This window comes from Salvelinus alpinus, unplaced genomic scaffold (assembly GCF_045679555.1).
Source record: "Salvelinus alpinus unplaced genomic scaffold, SLU_Salpinus.1 scaffold_41, whole genome shotgun sequence".
Lineage (NCBI taxonomy): Eukaryota > Metazoa > Chordata > Actinopteri > Salmoniformes > Salmonidae > Salvelinus > Salvelinus alpinus.
In genome coordinates this window covers 237,601-250,665 of record NW_027255982.1, presented here as the reverse complement: position 1 = coordinate 250,665, position 13,065 = coordinate 237,601, and the positions used below count along the sequence as shown (strand labels likewise).

Genomic DNA, 13,065 nt, shown 5'->3' with positions numbered 1-13,065 from the left:
TGCAGCAGAGGTAACTCTGGGTCTTCCTTTCCTGTGGCAGTCCTCATGAGAGCCAGTTTCATCATAGCGCTTGATGGTTTTTGAGGCTGCACAGTTCTTCAAATGTTCCATATTGACTGACCTTTATGTCTTAAAGTAATGATGGACTGTTTTTTCTCTTTGCTTATTTGAGCTGTTCTTGCCATTATATGGACTTGGTCTTTTACCAAATCTTCTGTGTACCAACCCTACCTTGTCACAGCACAACTCATTGGCTCAAACGCATTAAGAAGGAAAGAAATTCAACAAATTAACTTTTAACAAGGCACACCTGTTAATTGAAATGCATTCCAGGTGACGACCTCGTGAAGCTGGTTGAGAGAATGCCAATAGTGTGTAAAGCTGTCATCAAGGTAAAGGGTGGCTACTTTGAAGAATCTCAAATATAAAATGTATTTTGATTTGTTTTTTGGTTACACTTTTTTGGTTACTACATGATTCCATATGTGTTATTTCATAGTTTTGATGTCTTCACTATTATTCTACAATGTAGAAAATAGTAAAAAGAAAGAAAAGCACTTGAATGAATAGGAGTGTTCAAACGTTTGACTGGTACTGTATGTATGTGAATGGTGTGTATAGACAGTAAGGACAGTGTATGAATAGAACAGGTGTGTACTAGAGGTCGACTGATTAATCGGAATGGCCGAGTTTTCATAACAATCGGAAATCGGTATTTTTGGGCGCCGATTTGATTTATTTTAATTTTAAAATGTACACCTTTATTTAATCTTTATTTAACTAGGCAAGTCAGTTAAGAACACATTCTTATTTTCAATGACGGCCTAGGAACGTTCTGCCTCGTTCAGGGGCAGAACGACAGATTTTTAACCTTGTCAGCTCGGGGGATCCAATCTTGCAACCTTACAGTTAACTAGTCCAATGCTCTAACACCTGATTACATTGCACTCCACGAGGAGCCTGCCTGTTAGCGAATGCAGTAAGCTAAGGTAAGTTGCTAGCTAGCATTAAACTTATCTTATAAAAAACAATCAATCAATGACTGTCATTGCTTCAATGTGTACTTAACCATAAACATCAATGCCTTTCTTAAAATCAATACACAAGTATATATTTTTAAACCTGCATATTTAGCTAAAAGAAATCCAGGTTAGCAGGCAATATTAACCAGGTGAAATTGTGTCATTTCTCTTGCGTTCATTGCACGCAGAGTCAGGGTATATGCAACAGTTTGGGCCGCCTGGCTCTTTGCGAACTAATTTGCCAGGATTTTACGTAATTATGACAACATTGAAGGTTGTGCAATGTAACAGGAATATTTAGACTCATGGATGCCACCCGTTAGATAAAATACGGAACGGAATAAACGTTTTGTTTTCGAGGTGATAGTTTCCGGATTAGTCAAAGGTATATGGTTTAGAGAGAAATTGTCGACGCGTTATAATTCCTGTAATAACTTGCGGCTGAATTTGAAAGGGGTTCCTTCGTTATTTTACCGTTCATGTCTTCCATAGAGAATGTCTTGATCTACTTCAAATAAGGTCTGTGTTTCGTGCAGGCTTAAACCGCCTCAACGTTTTGATACCCGTGTAAATCTCACTAGGATAAGGTAACGTTTGTCAACATATTTTCATAAATCCACTCTACAATTTTTTTTATCTTCGCTTATATTTAGCCAATATTGATCAGAGTTACCTTGTCCTATGGATATCTACACAGTTATAAAATTGGCACGGTGATGTAAGCCTACACGAAACACAGACCTTATTTTAAGTGAATCTACAAAAAACTTTTGGCCATGACTGTACAGCAGTAGTTATATAGGATGAGCCTTGTCTAGGATACAGTATATTCATGTGATTATTAAAGTAACCAGTGTTCAATGACATTAGATGAATGTACAGCATAAAACATTTACTGTATTTGTGTTTGCAGCAAGCTCCCTGCTAAAGTTCAGGTTAAAGGCAATTATTTCTCTGAACCTCCAAGGCAACCTTCAAAATTCACAGAAAGCAGAACAAAGCGTAGGGTATCTGAATTATTACCGTTCTAGCTTTTGTTGCACTGGGAAGCACTTTAGAGAGCAATTTGAAGTCACTTCAGGCTCGTTCATGCATAAACATTTTTTGACAGTTGAATTCAAATGTCATTCATATAGAAGAAAAAAATTAAAATATTAGAATCAGAACATGTTCGACTGTTGATGGAGTGAAGGGAGAATGAATAGAAATGATGGTCAGTTAAATTATCAGGGCTGAATGCTCCATCAAAATGTGTTTTACCTTTCTCTTCATATTACTGTTTGGCTGAGGCTCACACTGAATTGCAACGTTTAATCTCTCAGAGTGGGTGATGATGGAATAATGGAATTGTCCCCCACCCTCTTCCTCCTCTCCTCTTTCTCAGGGCTTCTCGCTGGGGCTGAGCGAAGGACACATTTACACCTGGACGGACGGCTTGAGGAGGAGAGACTGGCATGATAACGAGAGCATCAGGAGAGACGAACTGCGTGTCGGTATGTCTCACAGAGAACTCACATGAAACCACAGACAATCACCACACCTCCTATAGCTAAAGAGTTTTCACTCTGCACACAGCGAGCAAGCTGAGACCTCACGTAACAAATGTCCACATAAAGAACTTCAACCAAGTCTATCTTTATCATGATTTACTGTAATGGTTTCCATGAAGGTAAAGGGGAGATTGTTTTCCAAGGCAGTAAGTATATTATTAAGGTACTGTACAGTAACTTTGTAAGTCATATTGATCTATTTGATAATATTCGCTTTAGCTCTGCTTCTTGAGCAATGGGAGCCCAGATGCTGGACAAATGCATTTCCATTTGAGACATAAAAAAATAAAAATAAATAACGAATTATTGTCTGTTTCCACCAGGTAGAGGCAAGACTAACCCTTAGCTAAGTGAGAACATGTACCAGGATCTCAATTCCGGTTAACATTAATTAGAAAAGGTCACTGATAGACAAGCCATTAGTATCCACTATTCAAACAAGAAGTATCTGGGGGAGGGTTGTTCGGGCCAGAAATGATTGTGTCCACACATAACCCAGCTATTTTTATTTCCATTCATTACATAAATGTCAAGTAAAGAGCAGAGAGGCAGAGGCCCAATGTTCCTCTCCTAATCCAAACACAGTATCTGTGTCTCCTTCCTGCCGCTGTGCAGTTACAGCATCAGTCAAAAAGAGCTCTATTTGAAACTTAAGTATTTTCAGTCTAAGCCCCCTTAAGGTTAAATCACTGTGCCATTGCCAGTTAAAGCTTCAATATTTTAGCAGATAGATTTCAATAGTCCCATCCTGGTAGAGACCTAGTCTGCATCCCAAACGGAACCTTAGTTCCTACATAGTGCACTACTTTTGACCAGTTCTGGGTAGTGCACGATATAGGGAACAAGGTGGGTTTTGGAACGTACCCCAGAGCTGGGAAACATTTGAAGCCAAGCCGGATAAATCATCAATGCCAGACAGGAAATATATTATTTCGGTCAGGGGTTCATGTCAACTGTAGATAAACATGTCAGAGGCAATATTAATGACCAGGCAACAATGGAGAATAGAACACTTTTACAGCTTCTGGAATCGCAGAACTCGGCTGTAAATTCTAATGCATGCAGACTTCAGAGTATTAAATAAAGTCATTAGCCAGATTAGACTAAGTTGAATTGCTACCAGACTAAAACAGAGACGTCAAACAGGGCTTCTGTCTAAACGGCACCCTATTCCCCACATTCCCCTATGGGCCCTCTTTGAAAGTAGTGCACTATGTAGGGAATAGGGTGCCATTAGGGTGGCAGACCTGTCACATCACGTAACCCTACAATATGGCTGCCTAAATCCTGAACGCTGCCCTCTCTGCCCTCCTGTCTGGTCAGATCGTAATGCATGGTCATTGTCCCACCAGACCTCCACCACATATGTACCGCACCATCTGTTGAGCCGCGACTGTACGTTTGCGGCGACCATGATAAAAGCTTTCTATTCATTTTGGATGAATCAAGCTGATTATAGCTCATCAGTGCATGAAACCCAGGGGCGAGTAATACATTTGCCCCTGTTTTTCTCGCGTACGTCAGATGGAAAAAGTGTAGTCTACTATATCTATTAACCACTCACAAATCTAGAGCAGCTCATATACAAATGCTCTGTATAATGAATTGTAGGCATGTGTATTAATAACCACTTATAAAGCTGCAGTGCTCGTAAGGAACATCATTGCACTGTGATGGGCCTGTTAATCAAGTAGACGTCAGCCTCTTGCCCATCTCTGTTGTGAATAGATTAGTGATTACAGAACAGGGCCTGCATTCAAATTGTGTCTCCGAGTAGGAGTGCTGATCTAGGATCAGGTCCCCCTTGTCCATGACATCTTATTAATTATGATCTAAAAGGATAAAATGATCCTAGTCTGAGACTCTTTGTGAATAATAGACTCATAATCACCACCATCCCCCAACCAGGAAGCTGTGGAAAATCTAACCCCTTTGAGCAGCATGTAGGAATGATTCATGTGTTAAACCAATTAAGTGATTTTCTCTATATATTGTCTGTCCCATTATGCCTTTTAAAAGCATCCATTTACATGTTCTGTCAGCAGGGAAATTGGGTGAGTGCACTTTGTCCATGTTTTACTGTAGTTTTTTGAACCGCCATTGTTTAGAAAATCAAGCCCCTTCCGAGTGAAACGATGGAATGGAAAACCATTACTATTGAACATTCATGTGTGGGTGTGCTGGATTGGAATATTTCATTTGCTTGGTTTTTCTCCTCCCTCCTGTGAGCTTGGCTGCCCTGTGCTGTGGGTGTATAGTGTTTCAATAATTATGTACCGAGGAAAATTAGCTTCCAGCGGCCAACAATACTCACAGTAGAGTTATTGAACTCACTGCATAATTGAGAGAGAGGGATCACTGGTTATGTCAACGTATAATTCACGTTGATGAGAGAAATTATGAACGATGTAAAACTTGGCAAGTGATTTATTCATTAGCGTTGGTTTTGGCGAAGGATGTAAAATGAATTGTGTTTATGAGAGGACAGGGACGTAGGTTTCGTTTCATCCTATTTCCAGCCGACTCTAAGATTGTGGCATACGATACATACTTGAAACACAAGCCTTTACTTGGCAGACGGCGCCCGCAAAAAATATTTCCCACCTCCCGCTTCCAAATCCATTTAATATTTTACAAAAACAAAGATTTTTATTTTTCCCTCTTTTGTACTCGTCCTGGAAACTTTCCATGTTTTCCTCGGTCTCGCTCACACATCAAAAGGAAAGCCTCTCGTTAAGAATGTCATTGTTTTCTTTTCTGCATCCTCTCCGTATATCAAACAAAGCCGGCTGTCAGTGTACATTAACCTCATGTTTGCCACGCCAGGAGTGTTTTCAGGGATAACCTTAACATACCATACAATAATATGCGCTAAAACAGTTTTTTTCCTAGGAGATTTCTCTCTATATTGTAAGCTTTCTCTTTATATTAGAAGCTGTACATTTCTCTCATATGTGTCCCTCGACCAAAAAGAACAATGCACATTAGCAGGATTCCGGAATTAGATCCACTTGTGATTTCATTGCAGCATCCTCTAATAAAGTATGCCGATAGGATCCTCTACTTCTGGCCCCTTGGAGGTATAAACGAGGTAAACGGTTTAATTAGATGAAAGAGAAGCTGTCAGTCAATTGTGATTGGCAGCTTAAGTGATATGTAACGCCTTCCCTTCAGCGTCGGTGCCCCTGGGGCTTGATTCATGGTGGGCAGTTAGTCAAGCTCATGGCAGTAATGCACATTGCAGAGTGTGAGCCAATGATTCTGTCACCACACAGACTCTTTCTGAGGTTTCACATCTCAGTCCAGGACTCAAGATTAAACAGTAGGGGGGTCACAGAACAAATGGATGGACTCAAGAGTACAGTCTGTGCGGATAGATACTAAAGTATGTCACCATAGTTACTGGCATAGTATATCACATGCAATAAAACATAGCGTTTTATTCTTAATTGGTTTCAGTGCACACAGCAAACCACTGCATCACCTTGGTAACCACTAACCAGCACCATTTGATTGAACAAAGACAGTAACACTTTACTTCAAGCCTGCAGGTATAATGTTTTAGGTCTATAACTTGTTATAAGCATCCATGAGCTTTTATAATCATCGAATGGTGCTGTATATCAAAGTTTCAGTACAGCTACTGATCCACACTCATGTAGGCTACTGTTTTTAGCATTGCATGCTTTACCAAGCCCCCCTAATGAGATACTCACACCGTAGCAGTTCAAATGAACACACAGCTCTTAGCCTATTGTTTGTATTTCACTTGTGCCTAAACGGCAGTATCCAAGGAGATTTCAATCTCCTCTTCTCTATCGGCATGTTAAGCAGAGTGTGTAGAGGGCTGCTTATTCAATTTAAGAAGTCCCGGTTCCTGTTGTTGGTTTGGTGCCAACGTTTATTACAATACCGAAAACAGTGTTTTGCATCTCTAAATAGACACACACACACACACACACAGGCACACATACATACTCACACTCCTGATTTGATAAATCACAGACGTGTGTATAATTGTATTAGTGATCGCAGGGCAGGCCAAATGTTTCCCTTCCTGGTTTGATGTCTTTTGAGGATTTAGGAGTCGTCGTTACACAAGTGCCTAACTGCCAAGCCCTGAAAAAAATCTGTGCATTTACAGTGTCTTTTCTGATCATAGAAATGGGACAGAAGAGGAACACTGCAATTACTTTACAGGGTATCTACCGAAAAAGACCCATTGACAAATGGGTTAAAGTGGACCATTATGACCCTCTGACACACACACACACACACACACACACACACACACACACACACACACACACACACACACACACACACACACACACACACACACACACACACACACACACACACACACACACACACACACACACACACACACAAAGCACCTTGAGATTTCACCGTATTTTCTGTCCTTTAGGGAAAGGGGAGCACGGCAAGCCCTACCCTCTGGCTGAGGATGAGTGTGACGACTCGGTTTACAAGGAGAACGGCTTCAACATCTATGTTAGTAACAACATCGCCCTGGACCGCTCTCTACCAGACATCAGACATCCAAAGTAAGTAGAGGGACAGATGGGTCTTTCTCTGACCCAAATGTTGACGCAATAAATGTGCAGAGCAGAGGTAATAACGTGTGTTAATTGGGGGTCAATTGCTGCACTACTAACGAGAGAGCAAGGCGGCGTGCGTGTTAACATTTCACTTCAAACACAAAATGGGGTCACACCTCGCATCTCCAACGATGTTGTCTTCTCTAATCCCCCGGGTCTTAGTATCTGTGTCTGTTCAATGGCTTGGAGGAGAGGAGCTTGAACAAACACGTTCACCTCTATTGATCCGCACATCAAATACATGTGAATGTAACCCGTATACAATGCACACGGTCTGCACTGGCACTTTACTGCTATTCATTAGTAGGCAAACATGGTTTAATATCATTACATGGAAAATGGCAGTTTACATCGATTAGGGGTTTGTTGTGGGTGGTTACTCTGCTACTCTGGTACCAATCAAAGGTGTTTAGTTGAACAGTGCTGTGTATGTACGTTAGGATGGCCGTATTGGCTGCTTTTCACAGTGATGTCAGATATTGCTTAAAGAGGATTTGCAATGAGGTATTTGATGGATTGGTCCACAATGGCTCTCCGGGAGCACTAGAAGGCATTGTAAGAAAGTGAGAGAGAGAAACCACTGGCCTTCTGCACACCATTAGGCCCTCATAGAAACAACATGGATTCCCTCTCTCTGTCTCTGTCTCTGTCTCTGTCTCTGTCTCTGTCTCTATCTCCTTGCAGGAAACAAATCCCCCAGTAACTCCTACTGCAATGGGTTGAAAGTCAGGAGGTGTGTTGCAGTAGTGTTACAGCTCTGTCGATAATGAGAACTATTCCCTCCGCTGCGGGGGGCTGAGAGTGACTGCATCCCAATGGCACCCTACTCCCTATATAGTGAACTACTTTTTACCCTATGGGCCCTGGTAAAACATAATGCACTTTATAGGGCATAGGGCGCTGTTTGAACTCCAAGTGATTCCATGTTAGTGAGGTAGGGAAATTAGATGCCACACTGTGCTGTGCATACTGTGGAGAGGGATATGGGGCCATTTTCTCATTTGAAAGCTAGTTAAGCTTAGGATTGAATTATAGTGTTTTCTCCCTCTGGATATTGTCCCGTGTCTAATCTCTACTGACTGTGTGACTGTCTATGCATGTGTGTATTTAGAGTGTGTGTGTGTGTATTTAGAGTGTGTGTGTGTGTGTGTGTGTGTGTGTGTGTGTGTGTGTGTGTGTGTGTGTGTGTGTGTGTGTGTGTGTGTGTGTGTGTGTGTGTGTGTGTGTGTGTGTGTGTGTGTGTGTGTGTGTGTGTGAATATACTTGTGTGTGCAAGTATATTCGACATGATGCACAGGATGTACAAGGTGCGCACGTAAGTCAATTTTCATGTGTGACAATGGTGTGTGCTCAATTACTTGTAAACATGTTTTCCACACCGCACTCCGTGTGTGTGGGATCAGAACATGTGTTGACAGGAAGTCAGGTTTCTATGAAGCTAAATCAGCCCTCCAGGGCAATGCTCTTCAGTTCAGTTCCATCATCACAAAAAAACATGCCAATTTTCTTCAGCAGGTGACGTGCCTTGTGCGGAGTGTGAGAGAGAGAGGGAGAGAATGAGAGAGTGTGTTTATTAGTGTGTGAGAGAGAGTTGGGGAGGAAGAAAGGAAGAGGGGGAGAGAGAGAGAGAAAAAGCAAGAGAGGGGGGAGATAGATAGTTATAGAGAGAGAAAGATATAGAGAGTGAGGGGGGGATAGATAGTTATAGAGAGAGTTGGGGAGGAAGAAAGGAAGAGGGGGAGAGAGAGAGAGAAAAAGCGAGAGAGGGGGAGATAGATAGTTATAGAGAGAGAAAGAGATAGAGAGTGAGGGGGGGAGGGATAGATAGTTATAGAGAGAGAGGGGGGAAGAAAGGAAGAGGGGGAGAGAGCGAGAGAAAAAGGAAGAGAGGGGGGAGATAGATAGTTATAGAGAGAGAAAGATATAGAGAGTGAGGGGGGGGTATATGGTTATAGAGCGAGAGGGGGGAAGAAAGGAAGAGGGGGAGAGAGAGAGAGAAAAAGCAAGAGAGGGGGGAGATAGATAGTTATAGAGAGAGAAAGATATAGAGAGTGAGGGGGGGGGGTAGATAGTTATAGAGCGAGAGGGGGAGGAGAGAGAGAGTTAGATAGGTAGTGAGATAGAGAGAGAGAACAACAGAGAATATCTATGGTGAGAGGGCATCTCTGTTTATTTACAGTCTCATAAAGCCCTGCAGCAATCCTCTCAGTGATCTGGAACATTATTTTGTAGACAGTGGCTGAATGATCTCCATCTCCCTCACAGTAAGCTGGGGCCCTGCCTGTCTTCCTGCTCTGCCTGTCTGTTCTGCCTGCATGTCTGTTCTGCCTGCCTGTTCTGCTTCCCTGCCTAATGTAATGACGGCTATAACTCAGATACACCCCTGATTTCAACGAATTTAAGAGATGGAAATGAGGCCAGTGCTGCCGCTATGCTAGCTAATGTTGTTGACACAAAGCGGTACGGAAAATAAACCTCACAGGTTAAAAACATTTAAGGGATTGCGATGTCTGTGAATGCTAAGTATTTTTGGCAATGTTGTATTTCTCAGTCTGCACATACACTATCTAGAACCTAAAATGGTTCCTAGGGCTGTCCCCATTGGAGAACCCTTTGAATAACCCTTTTTGGTTCCAGGTAGAACCCTTTTGGTTCCAGGTATAACTCTTTTGAATTCCATGTAGAACCCTTTAGTAATACCTGGATCCAACCCTACTTGGTTTCAGTTACTGTTTTATATTGGGTTATTTTCAAAATGTTTTCACTGCTGAATTAATTACAGTTTTTACTGAAGCATTGGACTATCTATAATCAGTTCCACAAGTCATATGATATGATGGAGAAGTTGAACGTTCGGGAGTTAGTGTACATAGCCTCCACTTGAACAGAGCAATGCCTCAGAATAAAGCCTGGCATGTTTTTAAAGCAGATGTGATACAGCATTGTGCATTTTACACCAAATGACGCAGCTGAACAATTCATCCAACATTAACACCTATGCATTTACCCAGGCAGGTGTTACAGTAAGTACTGATCTGATCTGGAGAGCAGTGACCTGTTATTAAACGGCTTTAACAGCATGGCAGACAGTATAAGACGCAGTGGGGAATCCTATCATGCTGGGAGTGGAAAATCAACACGTAAGAAACAGACTGAAGGCATTTATCCATACAGAATGTAACATGAATGTCATTCTCACCGGGTCTTTGTGTGCGACAACCACGGCGGTGCAAAGGCCTAGTTGAGATGAAAAAGAGTCACATCAGCAGTTGATAGCATCAAGTCTGCGTAATGTTCAATGTTATCTTATCAAGTTCAACAGAAGCCGACAGTCTTGCTTCGTTCTTACCTGAACTGAACGGAGTCTCTATTCAGTCATTTATTTATTCACTCACTCTCTCACTCTCTCATTCTTTCTCTCTTCCTCACACACTCATTCCATACAGTAAGGAAGGGAAAATTGAAGTTTAATTTAAGCCTATATGCATTTAAGAGAGGTCTATAAAGCCCCAATCCAGCCCCATATTTCAAGTTTCCTCGCGATACGGCGCTGGAGGGGGGTGACAACGGTATTTTCCATAATGGTATGTGGCTCTATCTGCCTATTACTATGCAAATCGATGCTCCTCTCCTTCCCGAATGGTATTTCATAATGTAGAATTATCTGACAGGGCAGCTGGAGAGATCAACCTTGTGTTTTAGAGATTGGCTCAACTCCAGCAGGAATGAATTTGCTTTCCCAGTCCAGCACAGATGTAGGGAGCTGGAGAAGTTTGGTGATGATTTTTATGCTCCCTCCCTCCCTCCCTCCCTCCCTCCCTCCCTCCCTCCCTCCCTCCCTCCCTCCCTCCCTCCCTCGCTCCCTCGCTCCCTCGCTCCCTCCCTCCCTCCCTCCCTACCTCCCTCCCTCCCTACTTCCCTCCCTACCTCCCTCACTCGACCTCAATAGAGAATCTCTGTCTCTCCCCCTCCCACCCTTGGTCTCTCTCTCTCTCTCTCTCGCTCTCTATTGCTCTCTTCTTTCCCTTTTCACTCTCTCTCATTGTCTCTTTTTCCCTCCCTCCCTCACTCCTTCACTCCCTCACTCCTTCTCTCTTTCGCTAAATAAAACAATAATAAAAACCAGGGCTTCTAACCAAGTACCTAGTCATCATTCTGCAGAGACCGGTGATAAATTAGAGCAGCTTGTCAAGGTTGTCACCGGGGTAAATTAGCAGGAGACTCGTGTGAACCGTAAAACTGCTGCTTCATTTGCCAATTTCAGCTTTGTCGAGGCGGCTATTAACATGCAGATTTCCCTGAATTGTTTATTAGGCCGGCTGAAGCTGGAGTGGCTCTTTTAAACGCTGATTTACTTTACGACTCAGCACAGAGATAGAAGGTAAAGCAGGCTATGTGTTTGAGGCTGGCTGGCTGGCTAGCTGGCTGGCTGGCTAGCTGGATGGATGGCTGGCTGGCTGAATGGCTGGAAGGCTGGATGGCTGGAAGGCTGGATGGCTGGAAGGCTGGCTGGCTTGGCAGTGTGACACACAGCAGGGAGCAGGTTGGCTTTCCAGATGTATGAAGACGTGATTAAAGAAATCAGTATTAGATTGTGACATTTAGCCTATCACAGAGTCACTATATTCAAACATACGAAATACCAACACATGCAGCTAGCTCTACATCAAATGCATAAGCTACACGTGGAGATGAACCACGCACGATGTCTCTGATGTATTGAATTTCGATCCCACTGGGGTCTTTGTCAGGACAGGTCACGAAAGGTCTGGTCTGATGTATTAAAAACCATGGAGGCTAATATAGTCCCTGGTATTTTGTGTATTCTCTTTCCTCAGCTGCAAGACAAAGCTGTACCTGGAGAACCTTCCCAACACCAGCATCATCATCCCCTTCCACAACGAGGGCTGGTCGTCCCTGCTGAGGACCATCCACAGCATCTCCTACCGCACCCCAGACCACCTCATCGCTGAGATCATACTGGTGGACGACTACAGTGACAGAGGTAGGACACCTGGTTAACTGTTACGCTACTGTGTGTGTTGGTGGTCAGGGTTCTTACACCATACCCTACTCAGTGACTGTGGTAGGACCCTGATTAAACTACAGTCATTACAGTATGGTGCTGGTAGGACCCTGGTTAAACTACAGTTATTACAGTAAGGTGCTGGTAGGACCCTGGTTAAACTACAGTTATTACAGTATGGTGCTGGTAGGACCCTGGTTAAACTACAGTCATTACAGTATGGTGCTGGTAGGACCCTGGTTAAACTACAGTTATTACAGTATGGTGCTGGTAGGACCCTGGTTAAACTACAGTCATTACAGTATGGTGCTGGTAGGACTCTGGTTAAACTACAGTTATTACAGTATGGTGCTGGTAGGACCCTGGTTAAACTACAGTTATTACAGTATGGTGCTGGTAGGACCCTGGTTAAACTACAGTTATTACAGTATGGTGCTGGTAGGACCCTGGTTAAACTACAGTCATTACAGTATGGTGTTGGTAGGACCCTGGTTAAAATACAGTCATTACACTATGGTGCTGGTAGGACCCTGGTTAAACTACAGTCATTACAGTATGGTGCTGGTAGGACCTTGATTAAACTACAGTTATTACAGTATGGTGCTGGTAGGACCCTGGTTAAACTACAGTCATTACAGTATGGTGCTGGTAGGACCCTGGTTAAACTACAGTCATTACAGCATGGTGCTGGTAGGACCTTGATTAAACTACAGTTATTACAGTATGGTGCTGGTAGGACCCTGGTTAAACTACAGTCATTACAGCATGGTGCTGGTAGGACCCTGGTTAAACTACAGTTATTACAGTATGGTGCTGGTAGGACCCTGGTTAAACTACAGTTATTA

The 13,065-nt window shown here is 42.8% G+C and overlaps 1 protein-coding gene across 2 annotated transcripts in view; it reads left to right on the top strand.

Annotated features, from left to right (window-relative positions):
* Positions 1–13,065, top strand: part of LOC139567061 (polypeptide N-acetylgalactosaminyltransferase-like 6) — a 248,444-nt gene that overhangs the window by 56,313 nt on the left and 179,066 nt on the right. For both annotated transcript variants that reach the window (XM_071388506.1, XM_071388504.1), the window contains exons 3-5: positions 2,407–2,515; positions 7,002–7,140; positions 12,033–12,199. In XM_071388506.1, the coding sequence (XP_071244607.1) occupies positions 2,407–2,515; positions 7,002–7,140; positions 12,033–12,199 (415 nt within the window). The remainder of the gene's footprint in view (positions 1–2,406; positions 2,516–7,001; positions 7,141–12,032; positions 12,200–13,065) is intronic.